Here is a 24,371-nt window from a genome sequence, read left to right as displayed (position 1 = left end):
AAGCTTCTAAAGCACAGTGTGAGACAGTGAGCCACGGAGAAGTGAGGAGCCCCTTGTTCCTGAAGACGAAACCCTCATCCATTCCACGGAGCCCCTAGCAAATCCTTCCCTGCTTCCCACAAGCGCCTCCGAGGAGCTCAACTGGGAAGCCTCTTCCCTGTCCCCTACGCTGTCCCCAGAGCTCAGAGAGGACCCTTCTGTGTGCGGCTCCACAGCGGGGCTCAGCCTCCACCCCAAAGCACAGCCCTTCCTGGCTGGTCCTCACCCCCAACCACGACCCACGGCCTCCGCCAGGCGGGCGAGTCCACCCCCACACTCCAGCCTCATCTGCACTGAACATCCCTTGTTGGGCTGCGGCAGAGAATACTCAACAGACTCATATTAAAAATGCCCTTTAAAATTCAAAAGCTTTGAACTAAAGAAATACCCCGAGAAGTTCTCATGGAAAGTTCAGCTCTGCTGGTTCAATTCACTACACTTAGATGCACCTTTTCAAATAATAGGGGGAAATGTAACAGGGTCAGACCCAATCAATATGCCTGTTCAAACGGAATTGCGGGGACTCTGATGTGCGCACGTTTTGTGCTCTGCCTTTGTACCCCGCCACTCGCGCTGAAGAAAGGTTTCTTTGCTTGGAGAGCAATGAAAGTGGTCGCCTTTGGAGTGGAGGCGGCCAAGCAATGGCATGTTTACTGGGCCGGGAGGGGCTGCCGTTTTTGACACACACACCCCCACCCCCAGCTTCATCTCTTTGTTCTTTTCATAACAGCACAAAACTCACGTGGACAAAGTCCCTCACGAGTCCCGGCATCTGACACTGAATCGGAAGCAGGGGGCTCCCAGCATTTGCCCGCCATGCCTCAGAAATGTGATTTGTAGGTTAGACAAATAATTGGCTGCTTCTTTCCCACCCCTGGTGCCCACCAAAAAAGGCCCTGCCGTGGAGCACTGTGCCAGAATCGGGGGAAACGTTCAAAGCCCAAAATGGGCCCTCATCTGGCCGAGTCAGGCTCCGCATCCACTCCATCCTCCTCGCCTTCCACCCTGAGCTGACCTGGGGCGGACAGAGGGTTTCCTGGCCTTGGCTGCGACCTACAACGGCTAGGAAGATTCTGCAGAACCCAGCTTAACGGAAGACAGCGAAGGGGGAAGGGGCTGGGGGGCAGTTTCCATCCCACAACCAAACACGGAGTTAATGACGGGAACAAACAGATGCTTGTTTTCAGCATCCGCCTCACGTGCACTCACAAATGTGCACCCGCCTCAGCTCTAGTCACTGAAACAGAGCCTGGGCAGGCGGAGAATCTAGGTGGTCAGGAGGCTCCACTGGGGATCAGGAAAAGGTTTCATTCCCAGCCCCCATATTTCCGACTGGATCCTAAAATGTTCTCGTTGGTTCTCAATCTGGGCCCGGGTTGAAGTTAAAACTCAGGAGATGTCAACAAGCAGATGCAGGTACCCCCTTCGTCAACTGCAACTGCATCATTAAAACTGCTGGGGCGCTGTGTCCCCGCTAAAGAGGCCAAGCTCACCTGGCTGGTGTGGCTCAGTGGTTGAGCATCAACCTGTAAACCAGGAGGTCACAATTCGATTCCTGGTCAGGGCACATGCCTGGGTTGTGGGCTTGATCCCCAGTCAGGGGTGTGCAGGAGGCAGCCAATCCTTCATCGTTGATGTTTCTTTCTCTCTCAATCCCTTCCTCTCTGAAATCAATAAAAATTTATATATATATTTTTAAAAAAAGCGAAACTGGCCACGTGGACTTCCCCAGGGTTGCCCCCATGGGAGGGCCCCTGGTCAGCCAGCACTTCCCCAGATGGCCCCCTCTTACCTCAGGAAGCCAGGGTCCTCGCACGGGGGCTGGGCCTGCTGCCTGCTGCCCCCGGATGCAGCGTGAGCTCTGCATGCAGCCTGGGTTGGGGGCTCATCATGCTCTCTGCAGGTTGAAATGTGGGCCATGCTTCTCAGAGAAGTCTACACCTCCTTCCTGCAGGAGCTGGAGAGAACAGTGAGAGCGGCCACGTTCCCCCTCACAGAGGACTGGGTGTGAGACCAACAGTAAGGAAACCCTGACCTGCTCTCACCATGTCGGGGGCATGGCGCCCAGTACCTTTTGTTTTTCCTGTGCTCGCTGTCCTGGGGGAATCCTCCTGCAAACCCCATTTCTCTGTTATGGAAATATCTCCAAGAAATGCTTAAATAGGAGAGGATTTTTATTGTAAAACTCAGAGAGAGATCAGTAGCTAAAAGACGGGCAGTGTCCCCTGTTCAGAATGCCTTGGAGTGTATTCGCTCCACCCCCCGCACCCACCCCTTTAAGTAGCTGGAAAGTCACTCTAAACCACAGGTGCTCTTCTTGGCAAGAGAGAAAAACTGCCATTACAACAAACTTGGAAATACACACGTCCCTAAACGCAACTGGCCTCTTGCCTTCTGTTTTAAGCATATATCGCAAGTCAAAAGGAATTAAATACAAATCCACTCTGCAATGGCCCTTCACTAACCCACCTCATTGGGCCGCGCGGGCGGGCGGTGTGTGGGTTGGAAGGGAGCCGGTGGAGTCCCTCCTGCTATCTTGGATTGCAGTCTGCCTGCCAAGCCGGCCCCACACGGAGTCCACACGGGTGGGGTGGGGTGGGGGCGGGCCGCCTTGAGCAGCGGCTGGGCCAGGAGCACAGGCCTTCTTCCCCCAGGCCTCCGAGGTCCATCGAGTAGCAAGGAGCTGTCAGCAGGAGAAACTTTCCTTAGGTGAACACAAGCAGGAGCAGGAGCTGACAGTGCGGATTTTCCAAAGACTAACCCAGGCCCCTCGTGAGAACACAGCCAGCGAGAAGCAGGAAGTGTATCAGGTTAATATTTTAATCTGTACATCACATTTTTTTTGCAAACCATTACACTTTTATTTAAATTAACTTTTTCTTGCAAAATATTCATTTCATTTTTCCAACAAAATCTTTATAAAGGCAAAAATAAAATCTTATTTTGGCAATTGGCATGACGTCGATACTGGCAGCATATGGAGTTAGTTAAAAATAGACGGCAACTCCTAAATATATTCAAGACGTTTTTTCTGACCATAGTCAAAGACCAATTTTCATTTAAAGCGTGGCTCCACCGGATGGGGGTTTTCGTTTGTTTGTTTTCCTTTAAACAGCGCTTTCTGTATGCAGAATGTCATGAGCTCATGACTTAAATAAAGGGCCACCAACTCTATGCCTGGCTTGGCAGCCCCCTCCTCATCTGAGGCTGGAAGTCAAGTCAAGGTCCTGCCATTGTGCCCTGCTGGTTGGCAGCCAGCAGGGACGGTGGGGCACACTGCCAGGCCTCTGGCCACCAGACCGAGTCCTGGGAAAGCTGACTCAGGTTCTCCAGGGGCAGCCAGCAAAGGTCCCGGATTCCGACCCCAGCCTAGCCTGGAGTCAAGTAGTGCTGGGTAGATGCCACCCAGTGTGGAGTTTATTGCTTACGATACAACAAAAGGTGCTTCCTCTCACCTTTTCTGTATTTCAAAGTATATTTTTTAAATGAAAGCAAACCACTTTTTTCTTTCTGAGAGGGGCCCTTTGCTGAGAGAACCTCATGGGGGGGCGGCCGGGAGCCAAAGCTCTTGAACTCACTGTTTCCCGAAACCAAACCCAAGGGCCAAGGCACAGACTTGGGCTCCACGTGCCGTCCTGGTGGAGTCTCCACTCCAGAGCCGGTCATGGGCCAGGTCGGGGACAGCTGAGCTCTGCAGCCCCAGGGCCCCTCTTTTCCCGGGAGCAGGCCCAGGACCCTGACGGCAGAGTCCACTGGAAGCACCTGCTCAGATCCAGCCTTCACCTGAGTTCATCGGTGTCGGACTTGCCTCTGCTTTGCCCTGCCTTCCTCCCCCTCCACACCGACCACCCAACAGTACCTGAATCTGCGTGCGCAGCCCCCACCTCCTGCACCCTCGCCTTTCCGGCCACTCAGCCCTTGAGGTGAACATTAGAAAATATATTCTGATTCTAAAATACAGTGTCAGCATTTTACAGTGTGTATCAAAAGTGCGTCTGTCATGTCAAAAGGAGTCACCTAACACGAGGCGGGGGTGGGGGACCCAGCCCTGTGGGGGACACCCCCATCTGGTGGGCTGCCCCCTCCCCCAGCCAGAACCCCTGCTCAGCTGGGAGGGGTTTTCTTGGGGGAAGAAAACTCAGTCTTCTCTCGGAGCAAGCTGGTTCCACAGGACCCCTGGCTGCAGGCCTCTCCTCCGCACGCTGGTCACGGGTCAGTCGCTGCCTGGGCTGCAAACAGCACAGGAGACCGTGAGAACCTGGCAGGCCCTGGCCCACGTCTGGGGAGCAGGCATGTCTGCGCACACACGTGACACGGAATGACAGACAGACAGGCAGAGCAGCAGAGCAGAAGGCGGAGGCAATGCGGCGGCTGTGGCGGGGGGGACCCTCGGCTTCCAGGCCTCAGGGGTGCTTGGCCCCACTCTCCCCCAACCCCTGCCGCTTCTAGGAAGTTCGCCAGACACATCCTGGTCCCTAAACTGGGTCCCTGCTCTGAGAGTAAGAGGCCTGAGCAGACCACTCTGGGGTCCAGTTCTGGCCCTGCCCTAGCTTCTCTGAGCGACTTGGTAGCGCTCTCAGCCTCCATGAGCCTTAATAGTTCATCTAAAACCAGGGTGATCATAGGCCCCCCTCCCGAGGCTTCAGTGAGGGGAACAGGAAATGTGGGTGCGCTCGGACAAGAGCGTGGAAGGCCCGTGCACAGCCACGGGCACCGGGAGCTGCGAGGAGAGTGGGTCCCCTGCCTGTGCGCGGCCTGGGCGGTGGCGCCACACCCAGCGCTCCAGGAAAGCCACACAGCCTGCCTGGGCCCAGCAGGCCCTGCGGCCTTCACACAGGACCCGCTGAGCATCCCCTGGGTGGGTCTTCATTCTTCCCTGAGAGCTGCCTGCCTCTTCCTTCTACCCCCAGACCAGGGGGAGGGGAAGCTCATGGGCTCTGCTCTGAAGCTGGGGGAGGGCCCAGGCCGACAGACACCTGCGGAAAGCAATGCCCCGCCCCTATGCACACCCTCTCTGTCCCCCAAGACACCCTTCTCCAAACAGCTGGAGCCCCTGGGGGTGGCCTGGGGAAGCCCACAGGAGCTGCGGGAGAGCAAAGGCTCTGCCTCCGCACTGAGGGGTTCTGGCTCTGACACTGACAGCTGCGACTCCCTGGGCAAGTCCCTCAGGTCCCTGAGCTGCGATTCCTAGCCTGTAAAATGGGGGCGGATACCTTCATAGGGTTGTTGTGTGGATCAAAGAAGATGCTTACAATGCCTGGAGCATAGTAGGTACTCAACAGTGTTAACCATAAGGACACATAAAGGAAAGAGGGGAAAGCCCTACAAGACGGGTGGCAGGGAAAGGACTGCCGAGACTTTTGCTCTGAGCCCTCCGTGACCAGGTGAGGCCACTGGGCTGGGAAGCAGCTCACAAGACCAGACGCGGGCCTTCCGCCCACGGTCCAGGGCTCCTTCCGCCCACGGTCCAGGGCCCCTTCCGCCCACAGTCCAGGGCTCCTTCCGCCCACAGTCCAGGGCTCCTTCCGCCCACAGTCCAGGGCCCCTTCCCTAGACCCACAGGGCGTCTCATCACTAAGTGCTCACATGGGGAGGACTCAAAGCCCTGAACGGCTGAGGCCCATTTCACACGGCCCTGGGCAGCCTCCCCGGGACCTGCCTTCTCTCCATCCCAAAGTGCTCAAGTGACTGAAGGGGCGCACCCGTGACACGGGATGTGCTAGGCTTGGCTCAGACGTCAGTTCTGTGTGGCCTGGAGGGAGCCCTCATCCGTTCCCTGGGCCTCAGTTTCCTCATCTGTAAACTGGACTTTTCCATCCTCCAGTTCTTCGACTTCTTTGGCCAAAGCCCAGCGCGGGCCAATCTAACTCTTCCTTCCCAGCCTCCCCCCGCCTCCGGCCAGCCCAGCGGCCTGCACTGGGCCTGTGGGGCATTCTCCGGCCTGCGGTTTAGCTCTTGAGATTTCTAAGCGCCAGGGCCCTGGATCTTACAGTCTCTATTGTATCGGAGCCACTGAGGATGGAGTTTCCCCAAACCATCAGTCCCCCCCTTGCCTACCCGTCCAGGGCGGCCTCCCCAGCGGCCGCTTTGCCAAAGGAAGGAAGCATGGGCAGCGCACAGCAATCATCTCAGCAGCAGGGGTGAGGAGCGGGCATGCTCAGCACTAGGCCAGGGGCACGCCAGGCGAGGCTCTTACTTGGAAGGTGTTAGACAAAGGTGTAGTGAAGTCCGTTGCTTAAGGGGGGGTAAGGTGGCACCGTCCTGGAGGACAGGGGGCCTTTAGGCGGGAGGAGGGCCAGCTGCTGCGCTAGACGGGCACAGGAATTAAGCGGTGCGTTAGGCTCCTCGTCTGCTCCTGCAGCACAGACGCCCCACTCGGCAGGGCTGGGGGGGCGCAGGCCTCACGGCCCACCATTAATGGCCTGGCCTCAGGGGGCCACATCCATGGGTCTGGCTGGGATCGACCTGCGGATCCGGATATGTCTCTGGGATGGGGAGAGGGAGCAAGAGGGAGGAAAGGCTGCGGCAAAGGCGGCCACTCAGCAGGGAGGTGAGGGGGCCCTGAGTGAGCAGGTGTTAGCTCTGGGGCCTGCTGGTGGTAAGGAAGCGGGGGGCGGGGAGGGGCGGTTGATCCACAGAGCAAGCACAGGCTGGAGGGGAGTATCCCGGCCCGGGACCCTTGACACGGGAGGAGATCAAAATGGCTGAGGTGGGTCACAGGGAGCCCCCAGGATCACTAGGAGGAGGGTCTGGGTGAACCACCTACTGTCTCCCCTCCCAGAAAGCCACACAACCACCTCTCAGCCACTCAGTATGTCCCCGATTGGAGTCAGGGCAGCAGGGTTTCCGTGGGGACAGAGAACGGCTTCCATGAGATCTTGGTCCCTCTGTTTGCCCTCGGTCACTCCCATGGCTTCTCAAGGCACCATGAGGGCTCTGCTCCCCGGACCAGACCCCCCAGAGCCAGTCAGCTCAGGGCCCTGCAGGCCCCTCCCTAGGTCACTTCCAGACCCTTTGGCCAGGGTTGGAGGACTGGTGGGGACTGTGCCACCACTTCGGCTCTGTGACCACCTCTCTCCAGAAGGCCAAGGGCACCGCCCTCCACATGTGGGGAGAAAGTACTGGGTGAACTGGGAGGGCACAGCGAAGGGGGAGGTGGCTGGACCAGGAGCCAGGAATCCCTTTCCGGCTGAGAGAGCCTTTACACACGCACACATTTGCAGGCACGGGTGTGCACCCACCCTCCCATCCCATGGTGCCATTTCCCCTCATTGGCCCCCAAAGTCCCACTTCCCAAGTCCTGCTATCTGGCACAGGTCACTAAGATGAATGGTGGCTTTGATTTGGGGACCAAAGCAGGGGTCCTGGGGATGACTAGAGGGCCCATTCTGCCTCAGTCTCAGCAGAAGTCCAAGCACCTACAGCTTTCCTGTCCCCTTCGTCATGAGGCCAGAAACCTCAGCCTTGTTCCCCAAGCTCAGGGCCCTGAAACACTTGTTCTTAACCCACAGTCTCTGGGAAAGCTGAACAGCAGAGCCACTCCCACATTTAAGAAGGAGCAATGGACCCCCTCGCTGGGGCCTCCTTCCTGACACTCCTGAGCTCCAATACCCCCAATGCTCAGCCTGCCCCACGTCATCTTCCCCGCCCTGCGGTGCTTGTGGGACAGGAGAACACAACACTGGCCCCCGACACCGGGTTTTCCACGGAGACTCCCCGACTGGCCCCGAGTTCCAGGGGGCAGCGAGCAGGACCCAGTTTCCATGGCCTCACCTGCCACCTGCTTGCTGCGCTGGGAGGCCTCAGAGGCCAGGGCGTAGGAGATGTTGATGATGCGCTCCTGCTCCTGTATCTGTGAGTCCAGGTCGGCCACGCTGTTCCTCCGGTCCTGGCCTGAGGCCGGCTGCAGGTTGCACATGCTGTAGGACGGCCAGAGAGCAGGTGGTGGGCCCTCGCCACCCCACCATCTGCCTCTGGGGGAGGGGGTCTCCTGGCCTGCGGCTCTCATTCTTGTAGGGGGCATTGATAAAAACAGTGCACTTTTGCCCAGCCAGCGTGGCTCAGTGAAAGGTTGGCTCAGCTTCAACCTTTGAACCAGGAGGTCTTGGTTTGATTCCTGATCAGGGCACATGCCCAGGTTGTGGGCTCAATCCCCAGTGGGGGTCGTGCAGGAGGCAGCCAATCAATGATTATCTCTCATCACTGATGTTTCTACCTCTCTCTCCCTCTCCCTTCCTCTCTGAAATCAATAAAAATATATTTTAAAACAAACAAACAAAAAACAGTGCACTTTCTCTCTTGGCCAGTGATTCATAACCTTCCTAATGCCACGACCCTTTAATACAGTTGCTCATGTTGTGGTGACCCCCAATTTCATTGTTACAAATTGAACATAATTAAAGCATAGTGATTAATCACAAAAACAATATGTAATTATATATGTGTTTTCCGATGGTCTTAGGCGACCCCTGTGAAAGGGTCATTCGACCCCCAAAGGGGTCGCGACCCACAGGTTGAGAACCACTGCTCTAGACAAAGGTGTGCGTCCTTCTCCGCAAATACCCCCAAAATCACAGCTTTGCTCTTCCTTTGGGGAATCACAGACCTCAAGATCAGAGCGCCAGCTCCAGGCTCCTGCTAAATCCAGATGTGCAAAGGCTAACTGAGCTCTGAAAGGGAGGCCTGCACACGTGAGGTTTATGGAGGCTGAGGGAACAGGGAAGGCACTTCTTAGGGCCCTAGCGTCCCGGGAAGTGGGAAAGTCTGGCGCCTCAGAACAAGGCTGGGGCGCCTGGCTCTGGTCTATGGGTCTGTCTGAGGGTACACGGGCCCTAATGCTGGAGCCCCAACTGTGTCCAAGTCACAGCCATGCTTGGCTCCGCTCCCCACACGTGCCAGGGCCATGGGACACAGGAGAGGCCTTCTGTCTGAGGACTTCACAGGTGGCCTAGGCCAGCTTCCTCAATGAGGTGCTGGTGACGCACTGAGCGCCAGCCAGCCCTTTCCAATGGGGAGGAAGCTGGCGAAACACACACCCTAGCCAGCCTGGCCCAGGCCCACTCCACTGAGACACCCATGGGATGGGGCCTGGCAGGCCGTCAGGACACGGGCAGCAGGAGGGCTGACCTGGACCGGGTGAGGATGCTGCGGATCTTCTCAGCTTTGCGATACCGCGCCTGCAGCTCCTCCAGGCTGGGCGGCTCCTCAGGTTCCAGATCCACGTAACGCTCAGGGATGGAGACCTTCTCTGGTTTGGACAGCTGAGGAGAGGACCAGGAGGCCATGCGGAGGGGAAGGGGTGGCGCTCAGATATCTGCATTCAGGACCCACTCCCACACCCTGTCCCTCACCACGAGGAAGCATGCGTTGCCCACAGAGGTTGGCTTGCTAAGATCCCAATGGCAGCCTACTGAGGAGTCAGGATCGGAAGCCGGGTTTGACTCCAGAAACCATGTTCTTTCCACTCCACCCAACAACCTCCTACAGGGGAGGGGAGGGGGAGGCAAAACAACTGGACTAGAAGCCCTCAGGACAGAAATGACCATCCTCGCCTGGGATGCTCTTCCTTTGCTCCACTGACCCCGCCTCATCATTCCACCCGCACCTCGAGAAGCCTTCCGACCCTGCCCGCTACAACCTGCTGCTGTCTGAGCAAGGACCTGGCACTTAGTACCCCTCAGCAAATACTCCTTGGATGGCTGGTGGATGGGTGGGTAGATGGGTGGGTGGGTAGGTGGATGGGAGGATAGGTGGGTGGGTGGGTGGGTGGGTAGATAGATGGGTGGGTGAGCAGGTGTGCAGGTGGAGGGATGGCTGGGTGGCGACAGTGCTTTCTGTCCCTACGAAAGCTCCTCTGAGCTGGACAGGAGGCAGCCGTGCTTGTCTGTTTCCTTCTAGAGGAAAACGTCCCAACCCCTGCCCACCAGCCTTTCACGGGAACCCAGGAGCAGCCTCAGCTTCAATAGTCTCGACAGTGTCGCTGGGGCTGAGACCGCTAAAGGCCAGTTTTGCACGCCCCGGGGGATTTGAATGACAACAGCACACGAGAGTGACAACTGCAGTCAGAGCGCTAAATGGTTCTCAGAGGCTTCCGGTGTGGCTCGGGCTGCATGGGGGAGCCCTGCTGTTTTAGTCCTTGTATCCTTGTCCTATTGTAAAATACATGTTGTTAACAATAAATAAAAACATGTCTTCTTAGATTTAAAAAAAAAGTGGGGCTGGTTGAAGTTTCTAAAAACAAGCTAAATCCAATCCCAGGGCAAATCTGGACTTGAATTTAAACCCAGGCTGCCCTTTCCTTCTGGTGAAAGGTGGCAAGAAATAAGCTCTTCTCTGTGGCTTCCAATGAGGGCAGATCCAGAGGAAGGAAGTAGATTACATTGTAGCGGAGGGATTTAGGTTAGAGATAAGGAAGGACTTTTTCCCCTGGCTGGCAGGCAACGAGGACACCACAGAAACTTTCACTGCCCGGGCAGCGTGCAGAAGCTTCTTTTGTGAACCTGAGAAAGCACTGACCTTTGGCTGCTTCAGAGGCAAAAGGTCTGAGGGCGGGGGACTCATTAACCCCTGGCGCTCCAGCTGACCCCAGAACTCATCCTCCGGGCGTCAATTTGCCCCCCACACTGCTAAGTCTACCCTTCGTGTGGTGAGCACATTTCCTCATGCAGCTTCAGGCCTGGCTAGTCCTCGTACAAATGCTTTTGGGATATCTGTGGGCCACTGTGTTTCATTCAACAGAGTCCTCATTCAGCAAAGAGTTACAGAGTACCGGTTATGTGCTGGCCCGGTGTTCGGGGGCAAAAGTGAACCAACCAGCCATTAGAATCTGCCCTAAGGAGCTTACAAATGACACAATGGAGGTCACAGGAGACCACCCTATGTCTTGAGGACTGCATCTGTCACCCTCTGATTCCCTTTCTCTTCTAGGCAGAGACATGTTGAATCTGTATGTAATTAATCCCCACCCGGGGGTGACTTGGTTTCCCAGGCCTGCCGGTCATGATGCATTGGGGCCACCAGAGGGCGCCAAAGGAATTCAAACCAGAACTATGCAGGTCTATAACTCCGGCCTTGGCTGGAAATGTCACCTGTTTTTCAAACCCGCCCATTTTTCTCAAGTCTGATTGCCCAAGTCGTCCTTAGAGGCCAGTGGCAAGGCCAAGGCTGGGTTTTGCAAGGAACATCTCCTAACAATAACTACCTCACTCCATGCCTGCGCTGTGCCAGGCCTGGTGCTCATGGCCTTCTGATCATTGCTGATCCTCCAGGCAGCCCATGGAATCAGTTAATCCTCATCACAACCCACTTTCACCACTGAGGAAACCGAGGCACAGAGCAGGTACATGACTTGCCCCAAATTGCAGAGATTTGAATCTGCATCAAAACACTGGGCTCCTTTTATTGCCTCAAGCTGCTACCCATCCTGTCTCCTGGGCCACACTGAAGCTGAGCCTTATCCCCACTTGAGGACAACACCCCCCAGGGCCCCGAGGAGGGCAGGTCAGGCTGGGAGCCTGAGGGCCGTGCCTCCTGGGGCAGCATGAAGGAAGCCCCTGCCCTCACCTCTCTGCTGATGTCCAAGTCATAGTCTTGCGGCTCCAGGTCCAACTCAGTGACAGGCACGGCCTGCACTTTCAACCAGCCATTCTCCTCCTCTTCCTTCCTCTCCCCTTGCACGGCGCGGTCCAGCAACTGCAGGTCAAAGTCCTGCTCGCGCTTCCACTGGCAACAGAACAAGAGGGTTAAGTGTAGTCGCTCCCTGATGGCTGCAGCAGCCAGCCGGTCCCCTTCTGAATGGTCTTGCAGGCCCTGGGGTCCTTGGGAAGATGCACCTGTGATCCAATCGGGTGGAGCTATGTGACCCTGGAACTCAACCTCATCTCTAAAGCGAGGCAGCCGTTTTATGACAGGGGTATCCCTGCTGTATGCTGTACCTCTCCGAGGAATGGAGAACGGGGCCTCTGTCCCTTTTAGATAGCCTGACTCCAGACTGCCAATTTCTTTCTGCTCTAGGCCCCCGAGGGTTCAAACATGATCCCCAGGGCACAGGTCCAAGACCCATGACTTTAGACTCACATGGTCCCCAGGGATACAGGAGGCCCCCAGGTTCAAGAGGGTGACACCTACACAACCTGGGAGGATTCTGGAGAAGGGATTTGCCTCTCCTGCTGCCCCAGAGTCGGGGGAGCATTCTGGTACAGGAGCCATACGTCCCAGCTCAGCAATAATGGAAGAAACAAGCCCTTTGGGGCCCTGGTGAGCAAGAGGAATAGCCAAGAGCCTCTGTAAGGGGGATCCTCAACAGGACACTTTTAGTGCTGGGCCTACAGCACCCACAGTGGGGCTGGGGAGGCCCAAGAGGGAGCAGCTGGGGGTCAGTGAAGCAGATAAACTGCTGTGTATCAAGGCATCTATGTGGGGCAAAAGTTTCCTTTAAGTTAGAAAAGAAACAAAGACATGTAAGACTGAAATGCTAAATCAAATGCAACATGTTCAAGGCTGTTCCGTGGTATCGACCTTACAAGTGTCTCCTCACAGAGGGAAAATCTAACTGGCCATTTAAAGATCCAAGCACAACTGTGTGACTTGGAGGCAGCCCTGTGTGGCCCGCCTTTGACGCTGAGCAGGTTTTGAGGGGATGGAACAGGCTCAAAGCCTCTCTTCTCTTGAGCAGAAACTGAACAGATGCTTCTCCATCCCAGGTCATCTCCTCCCTCCCACACCACCCACCTCACAGGGCCCCAGTGGTCATGATTGCCCTTGATGATGCTTCAAGTGCCCCCACAGCCCCAAACCCATAGCCAGTGTCCGCACATTCCACCCATTCATGCACAAGCTCTCAATACTGGTGCCAAGCCAATCTAAGCTCTTAAGTTTCCAATCACAGTATGAAAAGGATTAGGCAGTTGACATTTCAGGGATGAAAAAATGAATTTAATGATTCACAAAAGAAATAAAAGCACATTTCTTTACAGGCTCACGTGTGGCCCAGATAGAGAGAGAAGTCCTCGTTTAAACCCAGCCTGATTGTTTCCACAAACAGAGAAAGGCCTCTAGGCTCTGCCGTGTGCCCTGGGGAAGAACCACGCCAATCCATTATTATTAGCAACACGTTTATTGGCGTCGATACAGAGACTTACACAAGCCCTTTCTTTTTTAAGAGAGAAATTACAAGGTATTCAAGTTACGATTTTTAGATAACCTTTCTACACTTGAGACATTAGTTTGTAAAAGGTCAGTGTTCCCCCACATGACATTTGCTTATAAAGTTTAAAAGTTACTGGCTTTGCAGCTTTTCAGGAGATGAGTGTCCTGGGACTTCCCCCTTTGGTGTCTGAGCTAACAGCTGCCCAGGGACCCTCTAAATACAGAACATACTATAGCTCAATATCTGTTCAAGTTATTAAGTACTAAAAACACAAAAAAGTTTTCCATTAGAATTGTGCCATGGGACTGGAGGAATTAAAAGCAAACCAACTTAGACTTGATAGAATTTATTCAAATGTACAATCTCTGAGGTCCGTGTCTACTGACTAGACGTGAGACATGGACTTTGGTAAGTTCATAATGCCCAGACCTCTGCCAGTGACCACGGCCCTCGGGCGGCAGGGTGGCTCCGTCTCGCAGGGCAGCTTCTGGGACGAGGGAATTAATTGTGAATCGGTAGGCCCTGCACGAAGGGGGCAGCGGAAAGGTGAGTCACACATGGGAGTGCTCGCTAGGCTATGGAGACAAGAGCTGCTATGATAAGCCTGGTAGCAAAGAGCACAGGCCAGTTAGAGAATGTTCACTGCAAATTAGAAGCTTCTGTAAACACAATCAGGCAGGGTTAGAGAGGCAATGCGCAAGCGGTAACACGAAAAGCAGAAGAGCTTGTGCAATGAATTAGGGAAAGGACAGTCAGGCTAGCGGTCCAGGGAAACACTTGATTTCAAACAGGAAAAAGTCAAATGGGATGTATCCAAATCGGACCTAAGGCGGCTGTGGGCGGGATGCAGTACCTGGAAGCACCACCAGGGGCAGCACACAGTCCCCAGCTCTCTCAGGGCACCGTGGGCCTGTGAGCACCACAAGCAGCAGGAGACCACAGCCCTGGGGTGTGGGGCGTGACCCTGCGCTCAGCTGCCCCATAGGGCAACCGCGTGGGAGTTTGGGAGACTGGTGGGCTTGTGCTCCTCCTCACCAAATCGTCTCACCATCTTCCTCCTCCACTCCTTGAATCCTCAAACCAAGTACCTATTCCCAAGTCCTTGATTCAGCTGAGACTCCTAACGTCTACAAAGGCCTCTGTCAAGCTCCACTCAGAGAACTGACTGGACAGTTCCTCAGGCTCCGTGACGCCTGCAGTGACATCCTCACTCCAGCTCTGCTTCCCCATCACCCTCTGACCCGGTCACACACGTGTCCCAGCGTGCAAACAGAACAGCCCCGGGAGGTGCTCTCGGGATCCTCTAGGTCAACGGCCCACTCTCCCAGGGGTGTGACGTGCTAGTGTTTGGGGGACTCGGGGAAGCTCTGCTCCCTGTCCCGGCCCCACCTGCCTGGACCCTCCTAACATACTGAGCCAGTATCTCCAGGGAGCGGGTGGCTGAGGTAGCGAGACGAGGGCAGGCTCGTCCTCTCTCCTTGGCTCAGCGTCCTCTTGCGCTCCCGGACCAGGGCCTTCTGGTGCCGCTTCATGCGCTCCAGCTGCTCCTCCGCACTCATCTTGCCCCGCTGGTGGTCCCCTGAGTACAGACGCTCCAAGGCACTCTTGGGTCTCTGAGGAGGAAGAGGCGAGAGACAGGGCAGCTGGGCTGGGAACACACAGGGCAGCCACACGGCGGCTTCATGCCCGTTCTGTGTCCGTCTGTCTCTCTCTCACACACAAACACACTCTATCTAGTTGGGCTCCTCTCGGCCGTGGAGAACCACTGTCTCTAAGCCTACTCATCGACACGACGCCCCTGGCCCCCCGGGCTTCCTGGGCAGCAGCCCATTCTGCAGATGCAGACACTGAGGCCCAGGCCTGTCCAGTCAGGCATACAGGCGGCACGTGGTGGGGTCAGAACTCAGGGTTCAGAACTCAGGGTGCAGACTTCCTGGGCTCCCTCCTTTGAGCCTGACAGGCTGGGGAGAAAGGGGGGGTGTCCTCAGGAAAGATGCCCTTCTTGGTGGACTGTGGGGGAGACATCACGGAGCACACGGTGACAGGGGCCCTGAGCTCAGGAGGAGCCGAGACGACCTCAGAGACCATCCCAGGCCTCACAGGGTCGCAGTCACCGTCCACCGTGGAGCCCGTCCCTCTGTGCGTGAGGGAGCAGCGAGCTCCTCGGAAACTTCTCAAGGCCACTCACAGGGAAGGTCATCTTGCTGCTTTCGGCATTCAGACCCCTCCGGAGGGTGACATAGGGCGCAATGGTGGACGATTGCTGGAGCCTTGATGTGGACCCCGAGAGCCCTTAGGGAGGAAAGAGAAAGGGAGTGTATTGGTGGTGGGGTGGCCAGGCCACCAGCCCCTCCCCAATCACCTCCCACGGCCGTGACGGGACCACGGGGGCTCAGCCAACAACCCGCTGTTCTTCCTCTCCAGGGCCTGGAAGAGCAAGGCCCCAGGTAGAGGATGAGGGGCCAGTCCAGGGGTGCCCTCTGTCCCCAATGGGGGACAGTGTCCCTAGAGATCTGTGGATGACCCTAGTCTTCCCTCACATGCAGAGGATGGAAAGGATGGAGGGGTCGGAATACCCTTCACCCCTTCCTGCTGCTGACTCTCAGCATCCTGCATGACCCAGTTCAGATACCCTGCCTGTGTGCAGGCCCCTGAAATGCTGAGGCAGAACCAACTATTCCCAATACCCCTCAGCATATGCACTGGTTACTGACCACAGACAGTGTCCACACACGTGTCTAATTAGACTGCAAATCCAACAATGCCTGGTTGGCTGACTGAATGAGTAAATGGATGAAGGGATAGAAGAAGGCACCAAACATTTACTGAGCACGTACTATGTCGGGCACTGCTATGTAGATGGTCCCACTGGCCCTACACAGTAAGCATCACTTGACCATGGTAGAGCTGCCCGATCTAAGGCTCACAGAGGTTAAGAGATTTGTCCAAGGTACATGGCAGGGGCCTCACTGACATGTGCTTCCTGTGTCTGGGTCCTACGGCTCTGAGGAGTCATCTCACCCTGGCCGGCTGCTGCCACAGCCTGTGCTTTCTCCATGAGCAATGATTCTCATCAGGGGTGGTCCTCACACCCTGACGAGAACACCACCAGCACACAGCACGTGGGAAAGACAATGATGAATGTCCTACCATGTCCAGAGAATCCCAAGCAACAAAGAACTGTCCTGCCCACAATGTCACCAATACGGCCACTGAGAAACACCTCCAGGCCATAATGAAGGAAGGCTGCAAGGCCTCCGGGCACAGTGTCAAGGGCAGCCATGGCCCCAACTCAGCAGGGACCAGCTCAGGCCACAGCAGCCTAGACAGTGTGGTGAGGTGGGAGTCACAGAACCCCACACGTGCCGGAGCCCAGCTATGTGTCCGTCCACCTGGCCAAGCGGGGAAAAGCACCTGATCTTCCGCCTCCGGAAGCAGACAGGAGGGTCAGAGGCGGGAGCGTGGTCTGCCTGCTCAGGGGCTCCAGGAGGCCTCCCTGTATGGGGACTTCTGAGGAAGAGGGTCTGGCTTTGGGGAAAATGAGCTACGAGTGAGTCTAAGGGCCTAAGTCTGTTCCCATCCCATCTTGAAGGGATAGGGAAGGACAGTGAGAAGAAGACCCGATTGAAGAGACAGTGTGTTCGTGTAAAGAAAGGATTCACCGAGTGCTAGAGTGACAAAGAGGACATAACCCTCTAAAGGCCCTTGGTTACCGCTCTCCCAGCCTACGCTGCCGCCGCTCTGCAGCCAGAACACTGGGCTGGAATCCGGCTCCAACACTTTAGCTAATTAGCAAGTTAATTTCTCTGAGCCCTAGTTCTCTTATCTCTAAAATGGAGATAATAATAGTACTTTCCTCATAGATTATGAATATTAACTAAATGATTATAAAGGGCTTAACTCGACACAGTGCCGAGCTTTATAGCAATTGCTGTTAGCATTATGCCCAGGAACAGATGTAATAAAGAGAAAGAGAACCAGGATGTGGGCCCGAGAAAGGAATGACAGGCCCTCCCCGAAGCCCAGAACCTGTGGCAGCTGGGGCCCGAGGTCCAACGCTGCAGGCAGAAGGGTGCGAGGCACCAGGTGAGGGTTGGGGAGCAGTGATGGGCAGAGCTGGGGTTCCCAGAAGCCTCCGTGGAGAGGGGTGACTTACCTCTGCTGGGCAGCGTCTGGTACCTGCTCTCAGAGCCCACGGGCCCCAGGGGAGGCTGGGCCACGTCCCCACCGAAAGTCGTCAGCTCGGGCTCACTAACGTAGGACCGGAGCTCCACCTGCGAGCAGAGTCCGAGGCTGTCATACCTGCCCAGCACCACCACCCTCCCTCTCCCCACCCAGTGGGCAGCCCCAGGGTCCTCTCTGCTCACCCTCGAGTCCCCGTTCACACACTGCCCCTGCTCCCGATCTCGCTTCCTCTCGTCCGACTGCCGCTTGAGGCCCCGCACGGAAGTGTGCCGGATGACGGTGGCCTCCCTGGGCAGAGGCGGCACGGCCGGGGGCTGGTCCTCCGGGCTGTAGAGCTCAGGGAGTGGGGGCCTGGGAGGTGCCTCGTCTTCCTGCTCAGGGAAAGTGCCCAGTGAGAGGGAGCTGGAGGGAGGAGGCCTGGTGGCCCCACCCCAGTGGTGGCCCAATGGCCGGAACAGGACACCCCAGGCCTGAAGAGCACAGCCACTTCAGCCCAGCGGTGCCAACATTCCCCCTGGCAGAGCCATGAACAAGGTGACACCTTGGCTCCAAATCCGTTCTTCCCTTTGAGTTGCATTTTCCATTTGTCAAAGTGCTGCCTATACTGCGTCCCTAAATCCAGAACTCAGGTCTCTATTCGCCTGGAATGCACCATAGGGGGAACAGGCTGGCAACCCTGCACTTACTGGTAAGTCTATGACAGCTCCCCCCCCCCTCCGTCCCCCAGCCATGTCACCCCCTCCACAGTGCTCAGGCTGAGCGCACTGTTCCTGCCTGGTCTCAGGACCCCTCAGCAGGTGGAGAGCTGAGCAAGGACAGTCTACCTCCTCTTGCCCTCTCTATCAGAAATGTGAACGGTCACAAAACATTTCCTCCTTCCTGACCTGGGGGCTGAACAGGTGGTCAGAACGGGTGACTCACTGCCTGCCCTGCAGCCCACTCCCTGAGGATGATGACTGTCACTATTTTCCTTGACACCCACCCCCCCCGCCCGCCTCCGCCCCGCCTGCCACCGCCTGGCCCATGACCCTCTGAGGGCCGTGGCTTCTCTATGGATCAACAGCCTGGCTCCCAACTGCCATGGACACCTAGTCCTGGGACAAGTGGCCACTGAGACCTCTTCCTCCTAAACGCCCCCTTTCTTAGTCTCATTTTGCTTTGTTTTTCAGAATTTTGCAGAGTTCGGGAAAGGGCACTGCAAGCTTGCCTCAAAAAGGCTTAGCAGAATTCTTCTTATGCAACACATTTCATCACTGTGTGAATGCTCTCCCCACAGGCTCTCTGAGCATCCCGGTTTCCAACCCTGACAAAGGTCTCAGAATCACCAATTTCTAAAAAGCTCCCCAGAATGATAAATACAAAACATTGATTGCCCTTGATGGAAGGCAATAGGATGTCTGGAGACAGAGGGCGGGGGGAGGCACTTTATTCTATATTGTTTCATATCGTTTGATTTTGTACCCTTGAGAGGATCATCTAATAAAGAGGTAAGTGACATTAAATTCAAGAAACTAAGCCAAATAAAAATAAAAGAACTATAGCTACATGTAATAATGGGGATGAATCACACAAGTATAATGTTGAAAAAAGATGCAAGATACAAAAGAATAAACACAGGCTAACCTAAGGTATTTAGAGATGCAAACATAGGTAGCAAAACTAAAAGAAGGCAAGGAAATGATCCCAAATGCCAAGCCAGTGGCTACCTCTGGCAGAAGGGGCCTTGCACAGGGAAGGAGCCCACAGGCCTGAGGGCTCTGGTTGCTGCAAAGCTCTATTTCTTAGTCTGGGTGTTGGTATAACGTGGGTGGTCTCTTTATTAATATGTGTTAAGTGATATATTCATGCTTTACGTCAATTTCAGGTTGTCATTATTTCACAAATATAAAAAGAGCAAACAATAACCAGGTCAGGTGAAACTGGTGAACACACATGCATTACCAGAGGAGGGGAGAGAAGACCCCCATTGGCTGTGATGCTGACCCAACTGGAAAAGCCCTGCCCCCGAGCCACGGAGGACCAAGCTGTGAAGATGGGCCTCTGTGAGTGTCTAGACCAGCCGTGGGCAAACTACGGCCCGCGGGCTGGATCCGGCCCGTTTGAAATGAATAAAACTAAAAAAAAAAAGACCGTACCCTTTTATGTAATGATGTTTACTTTGAATTTATATTAGTTCACACAAACACTCCATCCATGCTTTTGTTCCGGCCCTCCGGTCCAGTTTAAGAACCCATTGTGGCCCTCGAGTCAAAAAGTTTGCCCATCCCTGGTCTAGACAGAGCTGGTTGCTGTGCATAAGGGGAAACTGAGGAAGCTCAGAGAGGACCCAGAGAGAACAAGGGCTGGAATCCAGCTGGTCTGGCTCCCAGGCTAGCACCCTTTCCCTCTGCTGCTGGTCCCGGCTGGCAGGTGCCTGCCTTATGTCAGCAGCCGTCTTCCCCAACCATTCCTGTTTAATTTGCTATTTCTATCTCCTGGTTTGTGGCTGGTGCTCCGGGCCCCCTAGATCTGGGATGAGGAGGGAGATCTTAAGATAAAGAAATTCACAGTGACCCTGGGTCCTGGCACCTGTCTTCCAGCTCTGGGCCTTGGGCCATGGCAGGTAGATGGTGAGGACGGGATTGGGAACTTGTGTGTTTAAGCCACAGCTGTGCAATCGTCAGGGGTACTAGGCACACATGGTGCCCAGGCAAAGCTCCTCCAAGCAAAATCCTGGAGGTCCCCCTTCCAAGGTGCCCTCTGCTATGGCTCTCCAGTCACTTGGACTAGACCCCTTGGGTTCTCCCGCCAGAGCTGGCCTGGCCTTGGAGACTTGAGCTATCCTGGTACCCGACCACATGTTCTGTTTCCTTAACGTCTCCTGTTGTCCCAGACTCTGCCAAGGGCTTGGACTCTCTCTATGCCAGGCAAGCCAAGGTGCAGGGCTAGGCAGTCACAGGGCCACAAACCTGACCTGAGGACCTGGGGCGAATGTCCGATAAGATGGCAGATGGCACAGGGAATGATCAGGAGATGTGCACTGACTACTAACCAACAATGAGACTTTAAGCAAATTTAACACCTTTGGGCCTTAGTTCTCTTATCTGTGGCATGGGGATACTGACCTTCCTGTCTGTACTCTGAGGCTATTTTGAGGCTCAACTGTACCTACTACCCAGCAGCATGCTCACCTGTAGGTGAAGATAAGGGAGCCTCTTCTGCTGAGATGAGCTCACTGCCCACGAACGTGTGTAACTGCAGATTTGCAAGGAGCAGCCACACCCCTATCTGCACGGTGCAGATCACAGATTCTACCACTCAGCACAGTCACTTCCTCTTGCTGGGCCTCAGTTTTCCCAGCTGCAAAATGGGAGGGTTGGGCTAGCTTATATCCAAGGGCACCTTCTAATTCTGGGAGTCTGAGGTCCAATGGCAGGGCCCTTCCACTCCTTAACCTCTCATGGCTCAGGACTTAGGCTGGTCCTATCTCCCCCCGTTTCCCTAAAAACTTCTCTCCCAAGAGAAGCTGACCTGAGAACAGAGAGGAAAAGACGGTGCTCAGCTCCTGGTCCTGGTCATCATACTTACACCTTTGGGCTTCGTCTTGGTTGGTGACTGAAGAGGAGACGTCACCTTCCTCAGCTGGGGCGGGTGAGGTCGGTAGGGCAGGTAGGTTTGCAGCTGAGGGAAGAGCCGAACCTCCAGAGGGGTCCGCACAGGGCTGGTGGGAGGGCTGGGCTGCGGGGGCGGCTTGCTCTCAGAAGTCGAGAGTGAAGGCACAGGCGGGTGAGGAAACAAAGGCACTGTTTTTCTCTCTAAGGGGCACAGAGGGAAGCAAAGGATAGGATGGAACCAAGACCTACTTCCCGGAGGAGTGACACACAGGAGGACCTGACACCCCGGGGACCACCCCACCTGCCTGGGCACTGGCCCCCAGGAGACGGCCCACTCACCAGGGTTTTTGACCGACTCCACCAGGATTCTGAAGTTCTCCTTGTTCGCACTCAGGCCTGCGGTGACGTCCTCAATCCTCCAGAGATCCTTCTGTATCTGCGATTTCTCCTACGGAAGACGAGCGGCGGTTCACTTCCTTCTTAGCTCCTCACGAGACGTTTTTTCATAGGACCTGTGCTGTCATTTCAGACAGGGCCCCTCACCCTGGGCGGGTGGCATTTCCTTGGGAAGCCCCACCAGGGCTAGAGCCCAGCCTGCTCCACGGCTTCACGGGGAAGCGCAGACACGAAGGATGCTCAAGGCCCAGGAGAGAAATTCCAGGGGCGCTCTCACAAGTCCACCTCGCCTAGTTCCACCTCATTTAGAAACAGGCTGCCTTAGACACTGTAGGATTCCACTTATGTGAGGCATGAAGGCCGTCAGATTCAGAGAGAAAGTAGAGGGTGGGTGTGGATGCTGGGGGAAGGGGATTGTTATTTCCTGGGTACAGAATTCCAGGTCTGCAAGACAAAGAGTTGTGCAGATGGGTGCACAACAATGTGAATACACTTAACACTACCAACCTGTACACTGGAACACGGTGAAGGTGGTAAATTTTATGCTATGTACATTTTACCACAATTTTTAAAAGTGGACCATCTCAGGCAACTTTGGCATAAGGGAAGAGAAGGCAAGGACTAGAGGTTACGCCTTCCCTACACTATAAATGGCATCTTTTAAAAGACAGTTAATCCTGGGACGTGAAGTTTACTAGTAGTTCAGAGTACAATGGGCTGTAGAAATTTTTGGCAATAAAAGGGAACGACGTACTGACACATGCTACATGGACGAACCTGGAAAACATTCACAGACACAGAAGGCCACAGACTGTATGATTCCATTTTATATAAATGTCCAGAATAGGTAAATCCAGAAAGAAAGAACATAGATTAGTGATTGGCAAGAGCAGGAGTGGGGATTGAGGGTGGGGATGGGCAGTGATCGTTAATAGGTACAAGGTTTCTTTTGGGGGATGATGAAGTTGTTATAATATTGTGGGGATGGTTACGCAACTCTGAATATTCTAAAAACGAATGAACTGTATACTTTAAGAGGGAATTATATAATAAGCCTGTTATTTTTTAATTTTATTTTGTTAATCCTCACCCAAGGATAGTTTTACATTGATTTTTAGAAAGTGGAAGGGAGGGGATGAGAGAGAGAGAGAGAGAGAGAGAGAGAGAGAGAGAGAGAGAGAGAAACATCGATTGGCTGCCTGTCACATAAGCCTTGACGGACCAGGGATTGAGCCTGTAACTGAGGCACATGCCCTTGACCGGAATCAAACCCAGAACCCTTCAATCCGAGGCCAACATTCCATCCACTGAGCCAAACCATCTATGGCAAAGCTGTTGTTTTTTAAAGGATTGGGAAAGAGCCAGGCTATAGGACCATAGGCACACTTGACAAGTCACAACCAAAACTGGCTGGGAAGAGGCCCTAGAACAGTGATGGCGAACCTATGACACGCGTGTCAGAGGTGGCACACGAACAACTCATTTTTTTGGTTGATTTTTCTTTGTTAAATGGCATTTAAATATATAAAATAAATATCAAAAATATAAATCTTTGTTTTACTATGGTTGCAAATATCAAAAAATTTCTATATGTGACACAGCACCAAAGTTAAGTTAGGGTTTTTCAAAATGCTGACACGCCGAGCTCAAAAGGTTCGCCATCACTGCCCTAGAAAGATGCGAGCGGGGTCTGTAGTGGTTAAGGGATGGTGGGCATCTTTCAATAGAGTTGTTTAAACATCAAATAGACTATTCTTTCAGCTTTTAAATTACCATGGGGGAGGACAGAAAGTTTCACATCCCCGGCCACACTCTGCCAGAAGAGTTCCCGCATGCGCCATGCTTATGGCCATGTCTGATTCTACAACTAGACAATGTGCTCCCCGATCCATCCCGCAGAGGCAAGTTCTCAGCAGATTCTTAGTACATTTATGTTGAATGATAAAGGACCAATCACATAAAAGTCCCTGGTCAAATACTCTCCAACAGCCGTGACAACAGATGTCCGAGGCCTCCCTCCTAGCAGCTCAGCCTCTCACACTCTCCCCACCTTTAATACACCAACGCACATCCTCAGGGTGGACAAGCCAATAATGAACTTGAGGCTCGGCTCCTCACTGAAGCACAAGTGTCCTAAAGCAGACGTGTCTGTGAGCCCAGAGTGCGGGTACAAGCTAACAGGGTTATCTCTAGAGCGGAGGTCCCCAGGCAGAGTCCTGGCAGCAGGTGAAGGGGGAGCATGGGATTAGAATCAACTCTCCGCTCCCCTGGCAGTCTCCCTGGCACACTTCTCCTGCCAGTTAGTTCGAAACCCTGCCCCCACTTTGCCCTTGTCACCCCACCCGTAAGAGAAGAGCAGAGAGGAGCGCAGGCCAGAGAACCTCTATCTTTCTCCAACGGCGATGGAATTTCAGAACTTAATGACGAGGCAAAGGAAGCTTTTGGGGAGCAAGGCAGTGGGGTTTCATTCCTGCATCCTCACGCCAGGCTGGGCAGGATGGCTGCTGTGTACTACACTCAGCAAAGGCTTGACTCATTGGACACCTACAGGGAGCCTCGCCTCTCACTGCCTCTCACACGGTTACCCAGATGCTCTTTGATCCTCTGGCTTCCCCACCCAGGAGGCCATCAAAATCTTTATAAATAAAGCCACTCATCCTAATATATAAAAAACCAGGGGCCGTCACGACCGAAAACAACCAATGGACAACCAAACAGCAGGCTGCATGGGACGACCAAGCCAGCAGGGGGGGTAGTGAGGAGGAATCAGGCGGGAGGGGGGGTGGCAGTGAGAGGCGATCAGGCCAGCAGGCAGGTGAGTGGTTAGGAGCCAGCGGTACAGGATTGTGAGAAGGATTTCCCCCGAGGGGTCCCGGATTGGAGAGGGTGCAGGCTGGGCTGAGGGGACCCCTTCCCCCTGTGCATTAATTTTGTGCACTGGGCCTCTAGTCTTCAATAAAAAGGCTATGGATTTTCTCATAGCCAAACCTGGCTAAAGGGAGGCAAGCTCC

General features: G+C 54.6%; 1 protein-coding gene across 8 annotated transcripts in view; it reads right to left on the bottom strand.

Annotated features, from left to right (window-relative positions):
- PLEKHA7 (pleckstrin homology domain containing A7) overlaps positions 1–24,371 on the bottom strand; it is a 134,125-nt gene that overhangs the window by 3,381 nt on the left and 106,373 nt on the right. The window contains exons 16-26 of one of the 8 annotated variants that reach the window (XR_002830497.1): positions 21,304–21,412; positions 20,939–21,165; positions 17,554–17,742; positions 17,343–17,460; positions 15,375–15,478; positions 14,599–14,799; positions 11,602–11,760; positions 9,166–9,299; positions 7,813–7,958; positions 2,509–2,722; positions 1,870–1,996 (exon numbers count right to left, since the gene is read on the bottom strand). Coding sequence is in view for 7 of the 8 variants with exons in the window: in XM_023758124.1 (XP_023613892.1) it covers positions 2,571–2,722; positions 7,813–7,958; positions 9,166–9,299; positions 11,602–11,760; positions 14,599–14,799; positions 15,375–15,478; positions 17,343–17,460; positions 17,554–17,742; positions 20,939–21,165; positions 21,304–21,412 (1,539 nt within the window). In the remaining variant the exon portion in view is untranslated. Of the gene's footprint in view, positions 1–1,869; positions 1,997–2,330; positions 2,723–2,841; positions 4,269–6,235; positions 6,347–7,812; positions 7,959–9,165; positions 9,300–11,601; positions 11,761–13,137; positions 13,762–14,598; positions 14,800–15,374; positions 15,479–17,342; positions 17,461–17,553; positions 17,743–20,938; positions 21,166–21,303; positions 21,413–24,371 lie in introns of those variants that run through there. The other 7 variants (XM_006093829.3, XM_023758126.1, XM_023758124.1 and 4 more) reach the window with 7 other exon arrangements.

The sequence above is a fragment of the Myotis lucifugus genome, unplaced genomic scaffold, assembly GCF_000147115.1.
Source record: "Myotis lucifugus unplaced genomic scaffold, Myoluc2.0 scaffold_124, whole genome shotgun sequence".
In the NCBI taxonomy this organism is placed as follows: domain Eukaryota; kingdom Metazoa; phylum Chordata; class Mammalia; order Chiroptera; family Vespertilionidae; genus Myotis; species Myotis lucifugus.
Note: the sequence above shows the minus strand (reverse complement) of the source record. Positions and strands in the feature narration are given on the sequence as shown.